This window comes from Schistocerca cancellata, chromosome 2 (assembly GCF_023864275.1).
Source record: "Schistocerca cancellata isolate TAMUIC-IGC-003103 chromosome 2, iqSchCanc2.1, whole genome shotgun sequence".
Classification (NCBI taxonomy): Eukaryota; Metazoa; Arthropoda; class Insecta; order Orthoptera; family Acrididae; genus Schistocerca; species Schistocerca cancellata.
In genome coordinates this window covers 961,853,080-961,879,164 of record NC_064627.1, presented here as the reverse complement: position 1 = coordinate 961,879,164, position 26,085 = coordinate 961,853,080, and the positions used below count along the sequence as shown (strand labels likewise).

At 43.4% G+C, this 26,085-nt stretch overlaps 1 protein-coding gene across 1 annotated transcript in view; it reads left to right on the top strand.

Annotated features, from left to right (window-relative positions):
- Positions 1 to 25,410, top strand: part of LOC126160151 (secretin receptor-like) — a 166,406-nt gene extending 140,996 nt beyond the window's left edge. The window contains exon 12 of the mRNA XM_049916888.1: positions 25,330 to 25,410. Within this exon, the coding sequence (XP_049772845.1) occupies positions 25,330 to 25,410 (81 nt within the window). The remainder of the gene's footprint in view (positions 1 to 25,329) is intronic.
- The last annotated feature ends 675 nt before the right edge of the window (positions 25,411 to 26,085 follow it).

The following is a 26,085-nucleotide window of genomic DNA, read 5'->3' as shown; positions in this document are numbered from 1 at the left end:
AAGGTGCGATGTCATCCTCCAACAATTGGTCGCGATTGGTTTGGAGAACATTGTGGTCATTCCGAGCGAATGATCTGGCCACCCAGATCGCCCGACATGAATGTCACCCAAGTTTTATGGGACCTAATCGAGGGAACAGTTCGTGCACAAAATCCTGGACCTACAACACTTTCGAAATTATGGACGGTTATAGAAGCAGCATGGCTCAATGTTTTTGCAGGTGACTTCCAACAGCTTTCTGAGTCCATGCAACGTCAAGATACTGCACTACACCTGACAAAAGGAGGTCAGACACGATATTAAGAGGTATCCCCATGACTTTTGTAACTCAGTGTATTAACCCTTTACCATGGTTTCGAGAAATGTCTTCTTCAGAAGTATACTGAACATATTCTAAAAATAGTTACAAATGCCAAATAGAGAAAGAACCAATTTGAAACCAATTTGAAACACAAGAGCCCGCATCTCGTGGTCGTGCGGTAGCGTTCTCGCTTCGCACGCCCGGGTTCCCGGGTTCGATTCCCGGCGGGGTCAGGGATTTTCTCTGCCTCGTGATGGCTGGGTGTTGTGTGCTGTCCTTAGGTTAGTTAGGTTTAAGTAGTTCTAAGTTCTAGGGGACTGATGACCATAGATGTTAAGTCCCATAGTGCTCAGAGCCATTTTTTGAAACACAAGAAATTAAAATGTTGAGAAGAGCTTACTCATTCATAGAATCATATATTGACGAAAATGGTCGCTGGAGTGAAAAGGTCCTTGTCTAGCACACTGTACATGTTAACTACAAATATCTACAGTTAAAATGCATAATTGAAGATAGTAGCAAAATACTGTAGGGCTTTGCAGTAAACACTTTTAAAATAAAAAACACTTGACACTGGATCCAGCAGACGTTTAGTATGGCTCATACAAGGCCAGTAAAGTAAGCCGACTGACTACGGCATGCAATCACTGGTGTTCGGTAAACTATGGTGAGTGGCGCTTACTGCGAACGTGCGTAAGAAAGGCGTTAAAATCATATGGCATGGAAAGAGCAAGCAGGCTTAGTAAAATGTACTAATTGTTTGCGTATATGTGCGTAAAGCAGCATGAGATAACCTGTAAATAAACACGGGAACGTACCAAGTAACGGTATACAAAGCAAATGCACTACGTAAAATGTTAACATAATGTACAGCAGAGTATAAATACTTAGAGCCATCTTAATCAGAAAGTAACTAATATGAAAGAAAATATACGTACAAGAAGAAATGTAACAGATTGGAATACAAGCGAAGAAGACAGGGTTGATGGGGATAGTTATTATCTATGAAGTAACATACTAGGGTAAGTAGCCACCAGTCATAAAACATATTACGTACACAAATTACAAGCGGACTGAAGTAGCATACTTAGGAAAGCAAAGCCAAATTCAACTTAAACTGTTGAAACAGCGAATAAAATGCCTAAAACCGCCTTGAGGAGTAGCTACATAACGTGGAAGAACAAGATACTTAAAAAGATATAACCAGATTAAAATACGATAAGAGGGGGTATGGGAAATCGGGCGGAATCAAGAGGGTACATTATACACTGAAGGAAAAAAAAATACAGTTCTGGACAATATACGCTGATGGAAAAAAAATCCTCAAAACTAAGAAGGAGTTGTGCGACATAAACGAATGTTGGTAGGCGTGTTTATGCACTTGAACGATGATATCTGTTCAAATTCGCCACCAGTCCTGTAAGAGTGGCACTAGCAGCGCCACTATGAGGATGAATATCAGATTTGCTTTGCATACTCGCTGTAACGGTCGTGAGTGTTAGTTAACTTTGAGATTGGATGTGGTGAGTAGATGTTAGATGAGAATGCCTTTAAGGCGACAAAGACGCCATTATCAACACCTCGCTGAGTTGGAACGAGGTCGCGTAACAGGGCTACGAGTAGTTAAATGTTCCTCCCGTGGTACTGCAGAAAGTCTTGTCAGGAATGTAACACTGTAAATAACTGCAGCCACCAGTGGTCGCAAGAAGTCCGTGTTTGTGACGATCACGTCGCACTACCGAGACTGAAGACCATCGGCGCGTGGCTCTGTCGCATCGCACTGCATCTGCAGCAGCAATTTCAGCAGCAGTTGGAACCACAGTGACAAGGAACAACTGCAAGTCGGTTACCTCAGGGACAGCTCCGAGGCAGACGCGCTGTAGCACACTGTACCTAAGCCACCGCCATTTGCAGACTCCAGTGTTGACAAGCGAGAACTCATTGGAGGGCAGGTTGCAGGTCTGTTGTGTTTTATGATGTAAGCTAGTTCTGCGTCGGTGTCAGTGACAGCACTGTGTTGGTTAGAAAGAGGCCAGTAGAGGGCCTCCAGCGAACCTGTACGTGTGCTGAACACACTGATCCTCTACGTGGAGTTATGGTGTGGGCTGCGATTCTGTATGACAACAGGAGTCTCCCACGCACCCTAACTGCAAAATAGTAAGTCAGTTTGGTGATTAGACCTGTTGTGTTGCCATTCATGAATAGCATTCGAGGGAGTCATTTCGAACAGGGTAACGATCGCCGACGTACTACTCTTGTAACCCAATATGTTCTACAGACTGTCGACATGTTGTCTTGGCATGCTCCATCACAAACTCTGTCTCCTGTGCCAAGCTTTTCATCTCAGGGTAGCACTTGCGACCTTCTTCCTCAATTATTTGCTGCATATATTCCAATCTCTGTCTTCCTCTATAGTTTTTGCCCTCTTCACCTTCCTCTAGTACCGTGGAAATCATTACCTGATGTATATCGAATGTCCTATTATCCCGTCCCTTCTCCTTGTCAGTGTTTTCCAAACAGTCCGTTCCTCTCCGATTTTCGCAGAACTTCGTCACTCCTTATTTTATCAGTCCATCTAATTTTCAACATTTGTCTGTAGCACCACGTCTCAAATGCTTCGATTCTCTTCTGTTCCGCTTCTCCCACAGTCTATGTTTCACTACCGTACAACGATGTGCTTCAAACATACATTCTCAGAAATATCTCCTAAGGCCTATGTTTGATACTAGTAGACTTCTCTCTTGGCCAGGAATGCCCTTTTTGCCAGTGCTAGTCTGTTTTTGAGGTCCTCCTTGCTCGTTCCGTCGCTGGATTCCTAGGGAACGGAATTCCTTAACTTCACGTACTTCATGACGATCAATTCTGATAATGAAGACGTTATGATCCGGCTGCATACCCGAGAAGAATATTATCAATTATTACGCCGGGAAAGTCTTCGTAGCCACATCAATCCTGACGTTAAGTTTCTCCCTGTACTCATTTCTGCTACTTCTCATTACCTTCGTCTTTCTTCGATTTTCTCTTAATCTATATTACGTACTCATTAGACTGTTCATTCCATTCAACAGATCATGTAATTCTTCACTTTCACTCAGGGTGGCACTGTCATCAGCGAATCTTGTCATTGGTATCCTTTCACATTCAATTTTAATTTCACTCCTGAACCTTTCTTTTATTTCCATCGTTGCTTCTTCGATGTACAGATTGAACAGTAGACGCGAAAGACTACATCTCTATCTTACACGCTACTTAATCCAAGCACTTCATTCTTGGTCGTCCATTCTTATTACTCCCTCTTGGCTCTTCTACATATTGCCCCTCTCTCCCTACAGATTTCCCCTTTTTTTCTCATAACTTCGAACACCTTGTGCATTTTAGATTGTCAAACGCTTTTTCCAGGTCCACAAATCCTACGGACATGTCCTGATTTTTCTTTAGTCTTACTTCCATTATCAAACGCAGCGTCAGAATTGCCTCTCTGGTTACTTTACCTTTCCTAAAGCCAAACTGATCGTCATGTAACGTATCCTCAAATTCTTTTCCACTCTTTTACATATTATTCTTGTCAGCAGCTTGGATGTATGAACTGTTAAGCTGATTGTGCTATAATTCTTGCACTTGTCAGCTCTTGCAGTCTTCGGCACCGTGTTGATGATATTTTTCCGAAAGTCAGATGACAGGTCTCCAGCCTCGTACATTCTACACACCATCGTAAATAGTCGTTTTTTGCCACTTCCCCCAATGATTTTAGAAATTCTGATGGAATGTTACCTTAATTCTGCCTTATTTGATCTTAAGTCTCTCAAAGATAGTTTAAATTCTGATTCGAATGCTGGATTCCCTATCTCTTCCCTATTGACTCCTGTTTTTTCTACGCTCACATGAGACAATCTTCCCCGTCATAGAGGCCTTCAATGTGCTCCTTCCACCTATCCGCTCTCCCCTCTGCATTTAACAGTGGAATTCCCGTTGTGCTCTTAATTTTACCACCATTAATTTTAATTTCATTTCCATCAGTCACTATGACAGCCATTTCTCTTTTGATTTCCTTAAATTTTTCATGTAGCCATTTCGTCTTAGCTTCCCTGCACTTTCTGCTTATTTCATTTCTATGTGACATATATTTCTACACATATCAAAAAAAGTTTTGCATCACTCCAGTTCCCGGAAGTCCTGAAGATAGACGTTAACTGGGGATATTGTATCACAGACACAGTCCCTTTGACTGATCAGAGATGTCACTAAACGAGCCCAAAGATGTAAACAGCCATGCATGAGCAACGCCTATTAGACGGAGGGGGTCCGATGACATGCCTCGCTCAGGCCGCCCAAGATCTACTAATGCAGTGGACGACCGCTCCCTACGGATTGTGGCTCGGAGGAACCCTGACAGCAACGCCACAATGTTGAATAATGCTTTTTGTGCAGCCACAGGACATCGTGTTACGACGCAAACAGTGTGCAGTAGGCTGCATGATGCACAACTTCATTCCTAACGTCCATGGTGAGGTCCATCGTTGGAACCACAACACCAAGCAGCGCGGAACAGATGGGCCCAACAACATGCCGAATGGACCGCTCAGGATTGGCATCACGTTCTCTTCAATGATGAGTGTCACGTATGCCATCAACCAGACAATAGTCGGAGACGTGTTTGAAGGCAACCCGGTCAGGCTAAAAGCCTTAGACACATTGTCCAGCGAGTGCAGCAAGGTGGAGGTTCCCTGCTGTTTTGGGGTGGCATTATGTGGGGCCGATGTGCGCAGCTGGGGGTCATGGAAGGCGCCGTAACAGCTGTACGATACGTGAATGCCTTCCTTCGACCGACAGAGCAACAATATCGGGAGCACACTGGATAGGCTTAGTCTGCATGGACGACAATTCACTCCCCCATCGTGCACATTTTGTGAATGACTCCCTTCAGGATAACTCAACATCGCTCGACTAGAGTGGCCAGCATGTTCTCCAGACATGAACCCTATCGAACATGCCTGGAATATACTGAAAAGGGCTGTTTATAGACGAAGTGACCCACTAACCACTCAGGGATCTACGCCTAATCGCCATCGAGGAGTGGGACAATCTGGACCAACAGGACCTTGGTAAACTTCTGTATAGTATGTCACGACGAATACAGGCATGCATCAATGCAAGAGGACGTGCTTCTGGGTACTAGAGGTACCGGTGTGTTCAGCAACCGGAACCACCACCTCTGAAGGTCTCGCTGTATGGTGGTACAACATGCAATGTGTGGTTTTCATGAGCAATAAAAAGGGCGGAAATGATGTTTATGTTGATCTCTATTCCAATTTTCTGTACAGGTTCCAGAACTCTCGGAGCCGAGGTTATGCAAAACTTTTTTGATATGTGTATATTCCTGAATTCCCGCGAACATTTTTGTACTTACTCTTCCTTCTGTACTGACCGACAAAGTTCAACAGAAGTCCAACCCACAAACTGGTATCCGTCACCTAACACAAAGCATGCATGTTAGCAATAGGCTGGCCGTTACACCGGTTATTAATGTACAGCATTTCATATTTGCAATGGCTTTTCTCGCTCTTACATTAATCTGTGATCTGGAAATGTAAATCGCTTAAGTAAGTTACTTAGATAAATGTATCCCCGAAATTTCATTACTCTACATTAACTAGCATTTGGTATTGCGATTTTTCGTCTTCAGTGTATGTGAAATAATAAAACAAAGTAATTGTGATTGACAAAGTGTTTTGCAGAAACTGCAAAACTGAAAGTAGAATTCATAAATGTAAATAGGTTACTAAGGAAAAACAAATATCGCTCAGCTGCCAACGGCGACCAGTGAACTTGGCTACGCGGTCAGAAGTAGCAGCTTAAGGCCTTCAAGAAAATGTCTACTTGCAAGCTTGAACTGGTTGTTTAAAGCTTTGCCGTCCTTGTTCACTAAGTGTTTGAAAATTTCAAGTTCTTCCCATAAATCTAATCTACAGCCGTTCGTCTCATTGGATAGAATTACGGTATCCTCTTAACTTTCGAGGGGAATAATCAGCAATGTTCTGAGAAGGTGTAATTGTATAGATTACCACCTTCGTTTCGCAACAGATATTCTTTGTACCTTACGCTGACTTATCTGTCTGTATATAAAAATTATAAAGGTCGTTGTTTACATTTCATGAAATTTTAAAGTAACCGCAGGGGAAGGGTGCGTTTACGTCACACGCAAAGTTACGTTCTGTTGCGTGAACGGTCAAAAGTTAGAGGGAACTGCAGAGGAGTTTGGCGTTTCATGGATACAACATGGACTGCTTACGAAATGTGAATATGTTTACTAACATTTGAGCGCATCTATGAAATTGCGGACTTCCTTGACAGAAATCTATGAGTAACGGAGCAGCATATAACCACGAACTGCTTCTTTCGACGTGCAGTGTTCATCGAGCGTCTTTTGCCGTGGATTTTTTCAGGTGGTCATAAATTTTTGTTTCTTCTTATACGTCCATAAATTACACGGTTATTTTCTATATCGTATGGCTAACTTGTATCAAGTGAACTGGGAAGTTGTAACTACTTCCTATCAGTTTCTTATAAAATTTTTTGTGTTCCTAATGCCGTATTCCAAAATTCATTCCAAGTAGTTAAGCTTTCGTCCAGAACAGTACCTTTGTCTATGCAACAGTCTTGTGTTGTATTAGTACTGTGCTTTAAAAATAGCTGAGTTTATTATGAAACCCGGCCTTAGAAATGAATCGATGCAAACAGTTTATTCAGTTCGTCGTTTTGTGGAGACAATTCTTTAGAAGTGGAATGCTATGCTGTGACAACCGCTGTTCTCGGCTGTATTTCGCTACAAACCAAATTCCTTTCTACTTTATCTGCATGTAGTGGTAGGTTAAGAAGTCTGTTTACTGTAGATCGAAAGAAGGTATTTTTATATTGAGCAGTACGTCACGATCAGACGGGAGTAGTAACTTTGAAAGACGTACGTTTATGGTAAATTCCAAAACCAGTCTGCATTGATTCTTGGCTAGAGTAAGCTTTCAAAAAATAAATGCTGTTATACCGCTGGTGTTCAACTGCAAACCTAGTTTTACTGTGCATTTTACTAACAGCGTACTTTACACGCGTAAACTTAACGTTTCCCATGTCTAAACTCCTACATACCTGTTAGGGAAAATTTCATATGTTCATTGTATCATTATGCGCATTTTTGTTTGTATTTACAATGTCAGTGAAAGTGACGTCAGTGCTAGAGAGGAATCAGTACGTGGAGTAAAACACAAAACTTTTCAGCAACTGGAGAGGATAATCATCTGTTCAGTTCACTGTAGCGGAGATGCAGCTATCACTCAAGGTCAGAGAAAAGAAAGTCATAACAGGTCGGAACAAGGCAAAGGTAAACCAACTCTTCTAAGACCTTGCCCATGCTGGCAGTGAAGAGTCCCCGCGTCTGGTCCCCATCACTCAGTGAGTGAGGAATGATTTCGACTTTTGGAAAAAAAATGTGAAAAATGACCTCATTCTAATGGCGACGAAAAATTAATTCATAACTGCAATATTTATAAATTTTCATAACATGAAATAACTATCTAATGAAATGAAATATGTATGAAATTTAAAACAAGAGGGAAAGCTTTATTTGTTTGGACTATAAAACGACATAGTGTGCATGACCTGAATATCGTCCTCGAGCAATCACATACTGCGTTTTTATAAATCGCTGCACAGTGCTAGGAAAATTTCCTGTCGCTATCTGTCGGTACTAAGAGTTATAAAACTACAATGGTCTGCATGATGTGTCGCTGCCAAGTGACAAAACTCGATAAAACTTGGACCTTACACTGAAAGCAATGGTGTAGTATAGTACAGCACAGCACAGAAGGTAACTGAAAGAAATAGTGAGACAATTAGAAATGAAACTTTTATTCAGAATCAGTAATTACACTCCCCGCGATATGCGGTGGTTCGTTAAACATAATAAAAGAAGAGACTACGGACGAAAGTGAATGTTCCGCAGTGTGCTCTCAAGCTGGCCCAAGATTGGTGAGGAGTTCTTGCGGTAGAGAGTACCGTCCGTCCACCATCGCGGTCGGTAACTGGTGGGTGGTCACTGGCGCATGTGAATGTTGTAACCGCCCTCCGTCGATCTGCTGTCGTCGGCTTCTGTGACGTAAGATACTGATGTTATCTGCTGTATATACCCCACTTTTCGTTATATCTCACATCTGATGAAGCACTCACAAACATCTTCACTGTAACGGCGACTAAATTTCGGATTTTCATAATAATTGATGTTAACTTTTTACTCAGTCGATCACCCTTTATTTGTTGCTGCGTTCCCGAAGACAAGATAGTTAATAACGTCTTTGAGTGTTAGTTATTATTTACTAATAGACACGCTATTGTGGGAATCACTTTAGTTTTTTATCAACAACAATTCATAATAATTAAATCATGAATAATTACATTTTGGATATAGAGAAAAGGAGGGTTGCTCCTGCAGTTACTCTCAGCAATTACGGCAAATAAAATGTCCGTGATTTTTATAGTTCATCACCCAAAGATATTACAGCATGGACTGTGTTCCATTACCATCCTTCGATACAGTCATTCAAACTTCGACCGCTTTTACTTTCACTAGGCTAAGTGTTCAATTCCGTCCTTATATTCAATTTAACGTGAATATTATAAAGAATCCGCCTCGATTGCAAATAGAAACCGGTTGTTGACTTAGGTTTCGACGCGGATAACCACGCCATCTTCGGAACACACTAAAACTACAAACTGCCTAAAGAGGCATGGTCCAACATTAATACAGAACGCCCTAAAGGGCAAAAGACTCGCATAAAATATAAAATAAACGGTACGTGTGTACCATGTCAGTAGCTGTACGTAGATTTCTAAATTGCGTCTACAAGGCCAAGGAGCTGCCTCCAGGAAACTTATTGAGATTGTGAAGTGTATTCACACGATGAACCTCTGAACACAAACCAGTTTCTTTCAAGAGTCTTCAATGAACAAGAATTGCATCACTAGCATCCACCGAATGTGCAATCATTGCAGCCATCGGACTTTCAATTTCTCTTCTTTCGTTCTGTTACAGACGTTTGACGTTTAAATGAGAGGGCATCCTAAACAGTAGGAATATCCATGTACGGTATGAAAAATATCCACACGCACTGGTGTGTCGATCCAATCAAAAATGGTTCAAATGGCTCTGAGCACTATGGCACTTAACATCAGAGGTCATCAGTCCCCTAGAACGTAGAACTACTTAAACCTAACTAACCTCAGGATTTCACACACATCCGTGACCGAGGCAGGATTCGAACCCGCGACCGTAGCAGCAGCGTGGTTCCGGACTGAGGAGCCTAGAACCGCTCGACCACCAGCGGCCGGCTCGATCCAATCAACAGACGTTGCCTCACACAGTTCCTTCAAGATGTGGCTCTGAGAATTCGCCATTTAATGTAGTTTCAATATGACGAAGCGCCGGCACGATGCACTCGATGTTTGGAAGCTATTGGAGCATAGTTTGGACGACACTGAATTCGTCGCGGTTCTATGGTCAGTTCCATCAACAGACATGACTTCCTTTTGTCTTCAATTTTCATATCTTGTTTTCGATTCGTTGTTCTAGAGAGGCTTTCTATACGATAATTAAAATGTTATCTTCTTCGAAATTTGTTCTTTTATTCTACGAACACGCTTGCGTTGTTACGAGCGCGAACTTTTCCGTAATCTAGACTCACAATTATTTCGTGCACGATAATGCACACAAGGGTAATTGTGGAAGCAATCAGTCATACTGAAATGCCTGCCTACTTTCAAGAAGCAATTAACTTTTTACGTGCTGCCTTTGGGGGTAGCGGTTTGCAGGGCACCGCGGTGAGGCCTATCTTCAACGTTCGTGTTGAATCAGTTCATTACGGTACCAGCCCCCACGCTCGTAATTTGTTATCCACTATGAAGATCGCAGAGAATATTTGAACCGAGAATCCTGCATGAACAGAGAATGCTGTAACAGCGCTGTGCAAACGATATACTATTCTCATCGACGTTTCTTGATAGCGAAATAGAAATATGTATTGAAATGGAACACGAACACGGATATCCATTGGCAACACTCTACCATTGGAGCTCTTATAGCGTATTGCAGCTGCCTATTCACTATGAACTTCCGATTAATCTTTCTAGAATTGAGCAAACTCGAGTGTGCTCTTCCAGCAAACTCCTCCCCCACGAATCGTGGGCCTAGCCTCGGTGAGATGCATTGATTTCCTCAGCGGTACAGTAACCCACTGTAGATGCAATCACATCGGAGTCTTATATGTGGAGAAGCCAGATAAGTGTATGAATCCTTAGCAGGAGAAGTACCCTTGTCAGTAGTTGCAGTGGCAGCAGTGAGGCCGACAGATCTGGCCTCATATACTGATACTGTGAACGACTGAAAGCAGCAGGAAGGATGGTAAAATTTTCCGGAGATACAAAATATCCCGTTTGTATCTCAGGGCGGCGTCTACTCAAGAGAAGGACGGGATCACAATAAATTAAATCTGACGTTCTAGGAGCCGGAATGCATACGTTAGAACACTTAATGGAATCGGTAGTTTATAACATTAAAAGAAAAATCAATAGGTCACGGTTAGATATAGTGGAAATTACTGAATAGAAGTGAAAACTAAGAATAATTATAATGATTATAAAGAATCCGCCTCGACTGCAAATACACTCCTGGAAATGGAAAAAATAACACATTGACACCGGTGTGTCAGACCCACCATACTTGCTCCGGACACTGCGAGAGGGCTGTACAAGCAATGATCACACGCACGGCACAGCGGACACACCAGGAACCGCGGTGTTGGCCGTCGAATGGCGATAGCTGCGCAGCATTTGTGCACCGCCGCCGTCAGTGTCAGCCAGTTTGCCGTGGCATACGGAGCTCCATCGCAGTCTTTAACACTGGTAGCATGCCGCGACAGCGTGGATGTGAACCGTATGTGCAGTTGACGGACTTTGAGCGAGGACGTATAGTGGGCATGCGGGAGGCCGGGTGGACGTACCGCCGAATTGCTCAACACGTGGGACGTGAGGTCTCCACAGTACATCGATGTTGTCACCAGTGGTCGGCGGAAGGTGCACGTGCCCGTCGACCTGGGACCGGACCGCAGCGACGCACGTATGCACGCCAAGACCGTAGGATCCTACGCAGTGCCGTAGGGGACCGCACCGCCACTTCCCAGCAAATTAGGGACACTGTTGCTCCTGGGGTATCGGTGAGGACCATTCGCAACCGTCTCCATGAAGCTGGGCTACGGTCCCGCACACCTTTAGGCCGTCTTCCGCTCACACCCCTACATCGTGCAGCCCGCCTCCAGTGGTGTCGCGACAGGCGTGAATGGAGGGACGAATGGAGACGTGTCGTCTTCAGCGATGAGAGTCGCTTCTGCCTTGGTGCCAATGATGGTCGTATGCGTGTTTGGCGCCGTGCAGGTGAGCGCCACAATCAGGACTGCATACGACCGAGGCACACAGGGCCAACACCCGGCATCATGGTGTGGGGAGCGATCTCCTACACTGGCCGTACACCACTGGTGATCGTCGAGGGGACACTGAATAGTGCACGGTACATCCAAACCTTCATCGAACCCATCGTTCTACCATTCCTAGACCGGCAAGGGAACTTGCTGTTCCAACAGGACAATGCACGTCCGCATGTATCCCGTGCCACCCAACGTGCTCTAGAAGGTGTAAGTCAACTACCCTGGCCAGCAAGATCTCCGGATTTGTCCCCCATTGAGCATGTTTGGGACTGGATGAAGCGTCGTCTCACGCGGTCTGCACGTCCAGCACGAATGCTGGTCCAACTGAGGCGCCAGGTGGAAATGGCATGGCAAGCCGTTCCACAAGACTACATCCAGCATCTCTACGATCGTCTCCATGGGAGAATAGCAGCCTGCATTGCTGCGAAAGGTGGATATACACTGTACTAGTGCCGACATTGTGCATGCTCTGTTGCCTGTGTCTATGTGCCTGTGGTTTTGTCAGTGTGATCATGTGATGTATCTGACCCCAGGAATGTGTCAAAGTTTCCCCTTCCTGGGACAATGAATTCACGGTGTTCTTATTTCAATTTCCAGGAGTGTAGAAACCGGATGTTTATCTAGGTTTCGGAGCGGATAACCATGCCTTCTTCGGAACACAATAAAACTACAAACTGCCTAAAGAGGCAGGGTTCAACATTAATACAGAACGCCCGAAAGGGCAAAAGACTCGCACAGAATGTAAAATAAACGGTATGTCTGTACCATGTCAGTAGCTGTACTTAGCTCAAACATCAGAAGCGTGTTTCCTCACCGCAGCCAATGTTCGGTGGGCGCGGGCTCGCAGCTAAACTCACAAGAAGAAAAAAGGAATGATCAGCGGGTACAGAGCTATAAGCATAACAACAAATGGGAATTGCAACACTCCCTGTAACATACTTTAGCAGTTTTCGTCTCGATAAAAGCACGTATAACACACTGGATTAAGTTACTGTAAGCTGTTATCCCTTTTACAACATTATTTAATGCCCGTGATCGTGCCTAAAGCGTTAAAGCAATTGGACTTCAAATCGTTTCCTGACTAGCTTTCGATTAAAAAGGGAGAGTGAACCAATGACGGGATTTGAACCGACGTCCCTAAGGCAGTAATAATATTATGCGCCAAGATAAATGAAAACGGTCCCCAATATAGATCGAAAACTTTTTTGGGCAACTGTCAACAACATCACTATACTTGGAGAAACGCAAGATACACACTGTGCTGTCACGCAAGAGATTTATTCGCTATCGGTTTCGATCATAGACCTTATTCGCAGTGGAAAAATATTTATTGTAATAGCTTCACATAGCATACAAGCTACTTAACAAGGAAAGTACTCGCCTTTGTTGTCTTGAAAACTTTAGAGCTGGGTTACAAACCATTACTAAGCAAGTAGGGGAGACTGAAATATGAAAGATGTGTTTGGAGGGGTACGAAAACCAGCGAATTTCTTTTTTTCAATTGGCTGCTCTGACCAATACAGCTACTGAATCAGATCATCGCAGCAAGTGCTGAGTAATTAAGTTGTACAACGGAATTTGATAAAACCAGATCAGTTATGGCACCGTGAGCGATGTATCCTGAGGGGGGTCTCAATTAACTTTCTATTACTCCTACTTATGAACAGGGATTTCATTAACTACGAAAGCAAAAGCAGTCCGTACATACAGTTACAATTTATTCCATAATTTTAGTATCGTGGGAAGAAATATCCATTATAAATAGCTGCGCATCGTGTAGTACATAGATATCCAGGCTAGTAACGGTAACTAATAATAGGCAAGGTTCTCATGTCGGTGGATATCACAGTTTACTTACGCCTATTCACTGTCATTTATCTCGCGACTGCAGAATGTAAGAGGTCAGAGAGTTAGTACTGTCACTGCAATCACTCACTGCCATATCCCTTCTTAAAATTCCAAGTGCACGTTTGTGATCAACGTATTAATCCGTTCCATCACTGCCTACATGGATGACATGTGGCTAGCTGGAATGTTTAGCTACATTTCAAGGGCTGGCTACATGAAAGGAAACATGACAATAATGCGGAAAGGAAAGGAAAACCAGATTATAGTACGATGGTCAGAATGAAACTGGGAGAAGGATTAAGTCGAAGCAAGGCATCTGTTGTCGATAACAGTACCTTAAGTTAACTGAGATACTCAGTATAGCCAACTATGACGAAACTATTCATCTTCAATATAAGTTTATGAAAGCCGAAATACCCTCAGACGTCCAGAAAAATGTAATGAACTTCAAAGAAGGAACATGGTGACAGTTTGGAATATTACCTATCTACAATTCCAACATGAACTAAACTGCAGTTATAAAAGTCGAAGGACATGAATGAGAAGCAACAATTGAGAAGGAAGTGAGAAGGAGTTGTAACGTATCCCCCATGTTGGTGAGTCTGTGCCTTGCGGAAGCAGAAAATAAAATTTAGGAGAAATATGGAAAGGAATTACAGTTCAGGAATAAGAAATACAAAACTTTGAGGATTACCAACGACAACGTAATTCTGACGAAGACGATGAAAGGATTCGGAAAATCGGTTGAACACAGTGGATATTGTCTTGAAAAAGAACTGTCAGATGGATGTCAACAGCAATAAAAAGCAATGAAATGAATTCGAATCAAATCAGGTGATGCTGAGAGTATTAGATTAGAAAATAAGACACTTAATACAATACATGACTTTTACTACTTGTACTGTAAAATAACTGACAATTATCGAAGTGGAGAGAATATAAAATGCAGCGTGGCAATACCCAGTAACACGTTTCTGAAACAAATTGGTAACATATACTATAAGTTTGAGTTCTAAGAACTTCATTTCGAAAATACACTGTACAAAAGAATTAAAGGGTCAGTTTTCAGTGCTCCATTGCGACATAGAATGAAAATCGACATAAAAATTCCTACAACCTTCTTCTGTGATGGTGAGAAAGTGTGGTGCCTTGCGACGTCACTTCGGGCTTCGAAACGTTTCAGACGGCCAGGTGTCGACACATTCAGAAAACAGGACGAAGTTCAGAAGTTCATGTAATCTATAAGGTGGGTTAATGACGTCACATTGGCATGAAATTGCATCACAATTTTGTCCATCGCCACCATGGACCACGCAGACGATGGACAGACCTTCGCACCCGCTCTTAGCCACATCTCATCCCTTCTTTTGACGTCTCAGTGACGGAGATCCCTTTAATCCTTTTTCTCACTGTATTTGAAGTGGAGCCTTGTGCAGAAGTGTAACGTGGACGAGAAACCATAAAAAAGGAAAGAGCAGAATCTTTTGTAGTTGGGCGCTACAAAATAATGCTTAAAATTAGATAGGTAGATTGAATAACTAATAAAGAGGCAATATCGAATAGGCTGGAAAAGATATTTATGGCACAACGTTATGTGGATGGGACAAGTCCTGAGGTGTCAAGGAATAGTGAATTTAGTGAACGTGTGGAAGACAAATACTGAAGAAGGAGAAGAAGGTTTTGTCTACAATCAGAAGGAGAAGCTAAATCTAACTTATAGGAGTCATGCAGAGAAAGAGCTTCTTAACGTCACGAGCTGCGCCAAACCAGTCTGAAGGCCACAGCAACAACTACAACATTAATAATTTGCTAATAATTAAAGGATTTTTAGAATGTGATGTAAAAATCATTGGTAAAACTGAAAAGTTACATGTTCACAGTATTACAAACAGTGTACTGGTTAGCATAAATTCAATGCCAACTGCGAGTGTATTTTCTTACAACTGTACAAAATAGTGTACCTGGCTTATGAGCATAGTATGACAGATGCCTCTCTTTAAAGTGACTTTATCGTAAGGTGAACAAATAATCAGTTACGCCGAATATTGAATATTTAACACTGTGTGAAAGATTTTCCTGGAAGTATCACATTCAGGATCTGGTGCTGTAGTCAAAGATTGCCGACATCAGTACAAACTCCATGATTTGTAATAGTAATGGCCTCATACATATTGTTGATATAATCACTTTGCAGTGCTCTGCGGTGACATATTTCCCACAAACCGGCAAAAGCTAAGGGTTTTTGTAACCAACAAAAAAGGCAGTCAGAACGACCTACTGTGAAAATTCCCACTCATTTTGCCATCGACCAAGTGTCTTGGAATTGAAAATCTCTTCCCCCTGTAAAATGAGACACAAAAACAAGTTGCTCGTGATAACACTTTCTTAATCATTCAGAAGAAAAATGTGTACTACTCTGACATTCAGAATGACTAAAATGTGTGAGAAATGTGTCCTACATTTTCAAATCCACGTTGAGAGGCTTCCTTGTAACCGACTATTTTTATTCTGTACTTCAAGTTCTGTCAGCGTGCCACCATTTTCATTTTTACCTCCATTCAGTTAGTATGTATAGGACGTTGAAAAATTCACTGCCCTGAATGACATATTATAACGGAGTCAACAAGAAATTAATCATTTCAAGCAACGAGCTCTCGGAAATACCTACTGAGAGCGCTAAGCATGCACCGAACTGTGTGCGATTGTCATAGCTTGCAAGTATCGGTAGATGAAAACTAGTGCAACAGATATGTCAGATCATCAGACACACTTTGCGGTAAACTAGTGTGCCGTTATTGTGGGCGGCTACTAACTCGGACCATTCATGTTGCCTTCATGACTTAATGTACAAACTGTTCTTGCATACTGACTATGTTAGAGGGATGCTATTGTTCAAGGATCATGCGTTCGCAGCGCACTTCGTAAAACTAATATGTGTAGTATTAGCCCTTACTTTCGGCAACCGATGAATATTAGTCTACATAACCCCAGGATCTCACCCCACTAGACTTCTTTCTACAGGTTACATGAAAGTTGAAATATATTGAACCTCTGTGGACTCAGAGGAGAAATTAGTTGCAACAAACCTTGCAGTGTCCTAACACGTACAGAATCCATCGAACTCAGCTCACTCTGCTACCTCGATATGGAAGCTCAATAGAAGCTAGCGGTGCAGCATTTTTTTGTAATACTAGCCTTTTCCTTGCAGCTTCGCCTGTGTATGCTTTCAGTACATTCATCGAACCCACCTGCCCCTCCCTGTGTCTACTTCTATGCTTAGCAAACGGGCAATGACGCCAGGCTGCCCTGGGCAACAGGTGACTTAACTTAAAATGCCGGAAGCAGCAGACCAGCCGTCCAAAACAACACTTAAACACCGGGGTCCAACCGGGAGTTACTTCCCATTAGACGGCACGTCACAGCTTCTGTGCACCGAAGCGGAAAGTGGCGTCGCTCACACACACCACAACTCGCAGAAAACTGGAAAACAAACTGACCGTAGAAGACACGACAAACACCAAACAAACATCAATTAATATAATTTAAGAGATCAATAAACAAAATAAATGAAGAACCAGTTCACCTTTTACTAACAATGAGTGAGTGCATTCAAATAAATGCACGCGTATAAAATTCTACGTAAAAATGATTGCCTTTTTCAGGACACGAGCGTTTACTAATAACTGAGTGAGATCTTTCAAATAAATGCAAGTATATAAAGGAACTACGTACAAATGACTAGCTTTACAGAATACGAGTCTTTACTAATAACTGAGTAAGTGCTTTCAATAGAAGTGACCCAAATTTTACAGCAGTATACAAGGGACGTCGATTTGACGGCAATCAAAATACACTGAAAATCTCATACAGACAATACACGAACTCCTGGATACTGCCCCAGAAACACCAAAATATAATCAGCTTCAAAATGGTTCAAATGGCTCTGAGCACTATGTGACTTAACATCTGAAGTTATCAGTCCCCTTGAACTTAGAACGACTTAAATCTAATTAACCTAAGGACATCACACACATCCATGCTGGAGGCAGCATTCGAAACTGCGACCGCATGGTCGCCCGGTTCCAGACTGAAGCGCCTAGAACCGCTCGTCCACAGCGGCCGGCTAATCAACTTCCTAATAGTAATCCAACCAGCGGATTTTTAAAAAGAAATAGTAACTGCTGGTCTCCATGCGGTTACACACTCTGCCGGCTGCTCTTACTTTAACAACACGTACATTAGGGCAACCAAGCAACAGGTACACTCGCCTGCAACGCAAATCGTTCAACGAAACGAAGGCACGAAAATCGCTTACTCCTTAGATGGAGGACGTTGTTCGAGATGGTCTCCAGGGATGCGTCTCTCCGAGAAAACAGGCACCAAAGGAATGCGACGAACAGCGCCCGGAGTTGACATCAGGCAGACCCACCACAAAATCGCGACTGCCTTACGGGCTAGACGGGTGCCGCTGCTGGCCGATCACACGTGGTTTCCTCTTTCGTCCACGCAAGCACGTCCTTACGTCTCGTAGCGAGTCCAACACCAACTGCCCTGCGAGATCACAATAGGGGCAAAGATCTTAGTATAGCCGGATAATCGATAGTGTCGCGCCAAAGAGCTGGTATGCCAGAAAAGGTGCATCACGCCTCAACCTCCCCCACTCAAATCTCACCAGCGCCCTCTTTCGTCTTACCACCACTGAAAGAAGGGAGAGAGACTTAACTAATAGGCTTGATTTGACTAAGGTGCACTCTGAACACCCTGCCCATTGCAAGCTCCTTAACTAACAGATTAACAGGACCTAAGACACTGGTGACAATACGTGGTTCCAAGTAACGCTGTACAAACTTACGAGTTCCCATACCACGAGCATTCCGACCAGCGATGTTCATAATAAACACCTTATCCCCAGCCTTAGCCTGAAAAGCGCTTCTGCCTTGGTTACAACGTTCGGCTTGCCGACGATGGGCTAACTCCATGTTGTTTCGAGCATGCTGCCAATTTTCCCTTAGGGTATCCGGAGTAATGGGAAACGGCAACAAGTCATTTATCTGCCAACGATTGGAGAGAGGCGAATTGTCCTGATATGCCAGCATTAACTCAGCCGGAATCGCCCTAGGAGTTTCATGTTGGGCTGTGTTGAATGCGAAATTTAACCACTGGAGTGTAGTAGCCCACCTACTGGGGGACTTGGCGTGGTAGATAAGCGCTGCCTTTAGGTTACGGTTAACCCTTTCTGCCAAGGATGCTTGGGGATAGTAAGGGGTAGTCGTAATATGCCTGATCCCACTATGGAAGCAAAACTCTTTAAACTCTCTTGATGCAAAAGCAGGCGCATTATCGCTAACGAGTTGTGTCGGGGGCCCAAACTTTGAAAAAACACGGGTGAGATGACATGTGGTTATACTCGCAATGACCCCTGTACTGGGCAGGAACCACTCAAAACACGAAAATTCATACACAGCGACGAAGATATAACAGTACCCCCCTTAGTCCTAGGCGTTGTTCCTACAAAGTCGATAAACATCTTATCCATCGGTTGCTGCTCTCTTTGAGATTGAAGTAGACCCAAAGGGGCGTGAGGACTGGCCTTACTCCTTGTACAGTCGCCACACTGACTGACGAGCCGCCGCACATCGCGGTACAGAAAAGGCCACGTGACTTGGGCCCGCACCTTGGCCAAAGTTTTATAGAGGCCGAAGCGCCCTCCTAGTACAGAATTATGGAAATACTGAAAGAGAGGTGAAACTAAATCAAGTGGTAAGAAACCCCTAACATCTCTGGGCTTACCAACCTCTTTACAGAGTACCCAATTCCTTAAGGAGCAACCGGGCAGGCCTTCGCCAGAAATGACCTTCCACTTGATCGGACCCAAATATGGATCCTCATTTTGCTTGGTTTTTAGGTCAATGAATAATTGGGGGATCTCTGTGAGGACACTATTCACCATTTGACTACACGAGTCATGCTCTCCCCTTGGCTGAGATTCAAGGTCTTCAATAAACATCCTACTAAGGGCGTCAGCTGCCTGATTGTAGGAGCCTTTAATATGACGTACCTTAAAAGGAAAGGCGGAAATACAGACCACTCACCTAGCAATCCTTCCGGTCTTTCGAGGTCGAGCTAGGACCCAACTCAATGCTTGATTGTCAGTTTCGAGTTCTAACTCCCTATGTTCTAAATAAAATCGAAATTTCCCCAAGGCGAAGAGCACCGCAAGAGCCTCGCACTCATAAAGATAGTAGTTTAACTCTGTGGCGGTGAGCTTCCTTGAAGCAAAGGCAAGGCTTCTTGACGAAGCACGGCTGCTATCCCGGCACTGGAATCATCGGTTTGGACTACAAAATGTTTCTGGAAATCGGGAGCTGCCAAAACTGGAGGGTTCCTAATGGCGGTCTTAATCGCCTCGAAAGCACTTTGTTGGCTGTCTTCCCAGGTAAACTCTTGGCCTTTATTTCGCAAGTCATTGAGAGGTACAGCCAACTGTGCGAAATTAGGGACGAACCTGCAAAAATAATTCGCCATACCAATAAAACGCACCACCTGCTTCTTTGTTACAGGTTGTTCACGAATCCTGAATTCATACTGCAAGAACTCCATCTTGAGATAGCCAATTCTGGAACACCCCCTTGAGACCATGTCGAACAGCAGTTACCTGAGAACAATAGAAAATGCAATGAAATCACAATAACCAAATTCTTACCGAACAACAAATGACCAATTAAGGAGTGACACATAATGAAACGATGACAGTTCTATCCTCCCCCCCCCCCCCTTTGCCAACACAATGAAACCACGCTCTGGGTTACCAATTTGTGACTGAGGAAGTCGGGATGAGGCGTACACTTATCATGGAAGGTCAAGGCCCCTATAATTTCACTCCTTAAACACAACAACTACCAAATCAATAAATTAACAGTTTATTCAAAGACAATATTTATAAAACAGCTAAGAGACAATCAACACGTGCCAATCTTTAAGTCAATACGAAAATATCACAAATAGCTTAGGGGCGGAAATTTCCTAATCCCACTGATCCGCTCTTGATCAATTCTAACTCCGTCCCCTGAGACAAGATGGCCTAAAAAGGAAATTTGGTGTCCTGCAAGAATAACCTTGGCCGGCTTAACGGTCAATCCAGAGGAACGAAATCTACTCAGCACCTGCTCAAGATGGGAAAGGTGTTCATCGAAGGTTCGGCTATACACCACAACATCATCCAGATAGCTGTACACACACTTCGGGTTTAAATCTCCCAAAACACGGTCGAACAAGCGCGATAATACTGCGACCCCGTTAGCCAAACCAAACGGAACTCTGTTAAATTCAAAAAGATTTCAGTCTGTGCAGAATGCGGTAACATGTTTTGATTTCTCACTAAGGGCAATCTGATGATAAGCTTGATTAAGATCAAGAACAGTGAACCATCTTCCCCGTAAAACCACGTAAAACAATTATGAATATCGGGTAAGGGAACGGATTCAAATATAACCGTCTTATTCAATAACCGGTTATCAACTACAGGTCTATGATCCTTACCTCCGGCTTTAGGAACAAGAAATATTGGTGAAGCGTAAGGCGAGGTTGACGGTCTGATAACGCCTTTCTGCAACATAGTGTCCTGTTTTTGCTTTAGGATTCTCATTTTGGGAGGGGAAAGTCTATAAGGCGACTGCCAAACCGGTAGGTCATTATACAAATGAATGGGATATTCAATAAGGCTAGGTACACCAAGTTTCTCAGAAAGCACGTCAGGAAACTCAACTAACAATTCTATTAACTGAGCTGCGCGATCACCAGGAAGGTGACTAACTTCAAACCTGTTGGCGTTATTGCCGACCGTACTGACCAAGTTAGAACAGTCACGCGCACACAGCGCTATCTTTTCCTCCGGTCTGAACTTGAAGCTTAATGTGCGACTAGCAGGCCGGAGTGACAGTGCGGTTCTGGGCGCTACAGTCTGGAACCGAGCGACCGCTACGGTCGCAGGTTCGGATCCTACATCGGGCATGGATGTGTCTGATGTCCTTAGGTTAGTTAGGTTTAATTAGTTCTAGGTTCTAGGCGACTGATGACCTCAGAAGTTAAGTCGCATAGCGCTCAAAGCCATTTGAACCAATTTAATGTGCGACTAGCTTAGTCTAATACCAATGCGGTGTGCTGAATAAAATCACAACTCAGGAGTTAAGGTACAGCTAAACCCTTATCTACCAACAAGATAACTGGCCACGTCAAATTACAGATTGATAGGCTACCCCAACCACGGGCAATTCTTCCCCACTCGCAACGCGACAATTCCGCCAGGTAGGCCTCACAACAGATAACCTATTCAATCGACGAACCTCCAAATACCATTTATGGTCAATCAAGGAAACCGGACTTCCGGAATCAAGCAGTCCACAAAGGGGCTTTGTTTCCTCGCGAGTGCAAACGTAGGGGAGAGGAGGCCTACCGGGAGCACAGATGTGTGCACATCGGAAGGGTAACTTACGATTCCTACTCCCTCTCTTCCTATGGCGTCAGATGTTTGCCTGCGATCGATTATGAATAAAGGCAATTGCGCACTAAGTGATTAGTGTCGCCATAGCGAAAACAATGCTTCCTAGCCTGCACAGCTGCCTCCGCGCGTAACGTTCTATTCCCTGAAACTAAAGATACTGCCTCTACGTTATAATCAGTACTACGCTGGGAATCGACGAACGCGAGGGCCTGAATTGACTCCACTACTTGGTCCAACACCGAAAAGATAGCCTGCTGGTTATCAAAAACTATCCGTGACCGATCATCAGGGCACATGCCCTCAAGAATGTTAGATACAACATCGGACTCAGCCATAGACGTATCCAGAGCCAACATTGCGTTAAGGACTCTGTCCGAATATTGTTCTAACGTTTCGGCAGAGCCCTGCACTTGTCAGAAAAACTTGCGCTCAGGTTCGATTCGCATTCGTGCTGAGAATTTCCTAGCTATAATTAAAGTCCTCAGATATTTAACAGACTACTGATGCAAAAAAGCTTCCGAAACTAATACACTTAATACTGTAATAATAGTTAAGGGATACAGTAGCGAGAAAATTAGCTTGTGCGGGACACTCAAGGTATCAACCTGAACCTCCAACTTGGCTAATAACCCAATACGGGGTAAAACTACTCAAATTACATTTATTTCTCGGTACACCACTCGGACAAAGTGCTAATTCAAAGGTAACTTTGAATGAGTGCTAAAAACTGAATCTTTTAAGCATGAGACGTAGTAAATAACAGCTCCAAAGGAACACAAACTAAGGACAGGCGGACTACTGTAGCACCTGTCAGCGTTGGTGAGATCCTTTCTCAAGCGCGTGGTGGTCCCTCAGCACAATCAAAGGCATGCGTGTCTTTGCAAAGTTGCATGCTAACCCCGCCTTGCAACGACCGCTTGTTACCTAGTGATCTCGCGAAACCACAGAGTCATAATCGGACTTTAGACATATCCCGGTTACGCAGTGGTACTTTGGAATATTCCACTATTACATGATTTCTGTCCATTTTACACCTAAGAGCATGCAAGAGGCTTCGTCGAACTACTTTCATATTATTTCTCTTCCGTTCCACGATCGAACTCAGTGCGGAAAAGACGAACACTTAATTCTTTCCGTGGGAATCTGATTTCTCTTGTTTTATTACGATGTTCATTTCTCTCTATGTAGGTTAGCGCCAACAAAATAGTTTTGCATTCAGAAGAGAAAGTTGGTGATTGAAATTTTGTGAAAAGACCTCACGGCAAGGAAAAACGTCCATGTTGTTATGACTGTCAGACCATCTCTGGTATCGTACCTGTGACGCTGTCCCCTGTTTCACGATAGTATAAAACAGGTTGCCCTCTGCGAACTTTTTCTGTGTTCTCCGTCAATCCTGTCTGATAAGGATTCCATACGACGCAGCAGTAATCTAGTAGAAGAGCATGTAGTAGTAGAGCACTTGCCCGCGAAAGGCAAAGGTCCCGAGTTCGAGTCTCTGTCCGGCACACAGTTTTAATCTGCCAAGAAGTTTCATACCAGCGCAAACTCCGCTGCAGAGTGAAAATATCATTCTGGAAACATCACCCAGGCTGTGGCTTAGCCAAGTCTCCGCAATATCCTTTCTTTCAGGAGTGCTAGTTATGCTAGGTTCGCAGGAGAGCTTCTGTAAAGTTTGGAAGGTAGGAGACGAGATACTGGCAGAAGTAAAACTCTGAAAACGGGCCGTGAGTCATGCTTGGGTCGCTCAGATGGTAGAGCACTTGCCCGTGAAAGGCAAAGATCCCGAGTTCGAGTCTCTGTCCGGCACACAGTTTTAATCTGCCAAGAAGTTTCATACCAGCGCAAACTCCGCTGCAGAGTGAAAATATCATTATGGAAACATCCCCCAGGCTGTGGCTAAGCCAAGTCTCCGCAATATCCTTTCTTTCAGGAGTGCTAGTTCTGCTAGGTTTGCAGGAGAGCTTCTGTAAAGTTTGGAAGGTAGGAGACGAGGTACTGGTAGAATTAAAGCTGTGAGGACAGGGCGTGAGTCGTGCTTCGTTCGCTCAGATGGTAGAGCACTTGTGCGTGAAAGGCAAAGGTCCCGAGTTGGAGTCTCGGTCCGGCACATAGTTTTTATCTGCCAAGAAGTTTCATAGTAGAAGAAGGTCAAGCAGGGTAAAGGCAGTCTTATTAGTGGATTTGTTGCATGTTCTAAGTGTACTGCGAATAAAGCACAGTCTTTGGTTTGCTTTCTCCGCAACACAATCCACATTCTCGTTCGAATGTAAGTTGTTCGTAATTGTTATCCCCAGATATTTAGTTGAACTGACAGCCATTGATTACTATGGTTTACCGTGTAAATAAAATTTAACAGATTCCTTTAAGCACTCATGGGGATGACCTCACGCTTTTCATTATTTAGTGTCAATTGCCTCTTTTCCGACCATACAGGTATTTTATCTAAATCGCATTGCGCTAGGTTTCGATTTTATGATGACTTTACTAGACGGTAACGGACAGCATCATCTCCAAAAAGCGAAAATAACTACTCAGATTGTCACCTTAATCATTTACATAGATTATGAACATCTGAGGACTTATGGAACTTCCTTGATTAAAACCAGATACACTTCTGTTTTTTCGATAAATCTCTGTCGGTTTCTACATACTGTGACCTTTCTGACAGGAAATAAAGACTCCAAATGGTTCAAATGGCTCTAAGCACTATGGTACTTAAGATCTGAGGTCATCAGTCCCCTAGACTTAGAAACTACTTAATCATAACTAACCTAAGGACATCACACACATCCATGCCCGAGGCAGGATTCGAACCTGCGACCGTAGCACGAGCGCGATTCCAGACTGAAGTGCCTAGAACCGCTCGGCCACCTCGGCCGGCAAATCACGACTCCAGTCGTTCAACTGAGACACGCGGTTTCGTTAGAAGAGACTTGAGAGGAAAAGTATCAAAATCATTTTGGAAATTAGAGATATGGAATCAATTTGAGATTCCCTGTCAATAGCCCGCATTAGTTTATGAGAATAAAGAACTAGTTGTGACAATTGACATACATTGACTGTTTTGAACGGTCTAATTTGTTTCTGTGCTTGTTTCCTACGTTCATTCGTATATTCGTAAAGAGAACAGCCTGTGATGGAGGGTGCATTGTATGCAGATCTTCGGCTCTCGGCGCGGCTCGGCTCTCACCGTCATATCCCGGCTGCGGACGCTGTCCGGCTCTGAAGACGAACGCTGAGTGCCGGCCGAAACGAGCACCTGCTGTCCATACACCGCTCGCCAAAGCCTCTGCCACTCGCCTGACACCAGAACTTCACACTCTGCTCAGCTCGCATTGCTTAAGTGTTTGTGAGGAATGTCATACTCAAGAACCGCCAGGAGTCGCTGGCAAATAAATGTACTTATCAGTTTGCCTTATAAAAGTATTTACAACATCTGGCAGCATACCACCCTGTTCACTGCCTCATTAGTCTTATAGAGGTTCTTCTTCTCCGGACTTCTAATGATGTCTATTCCATGCATTAAATAACTGTTAGTTTATTGTATACAACGCAATGAGTTTAATTTTCACTTTATTCAAATTTACTGTCCTTAAACACCCGTGATGATTAGCTTGTTTGCAGTGAATTACTTACATTTGATAACAGAGGTCCGTAAGCTTTGTAGACTATAAGCAGCCGAACAAATGTTGACAAGTGAGTATACATAATTACACGGATGTGTGGCTAATAAGCAAGAAAATAAATGTATAACGCACTGAAAATGTAACTGAATTACTCTGTTTGCGTAACGTAGTGATAATACGTCTTGATGACACTGTTTAAAGACGTGTCTAGGACAAATAATTACAAAATATTAAAATACATATAACAAGAATATCATTTAAATATTAACATAAAACCTAGAAAAGTAA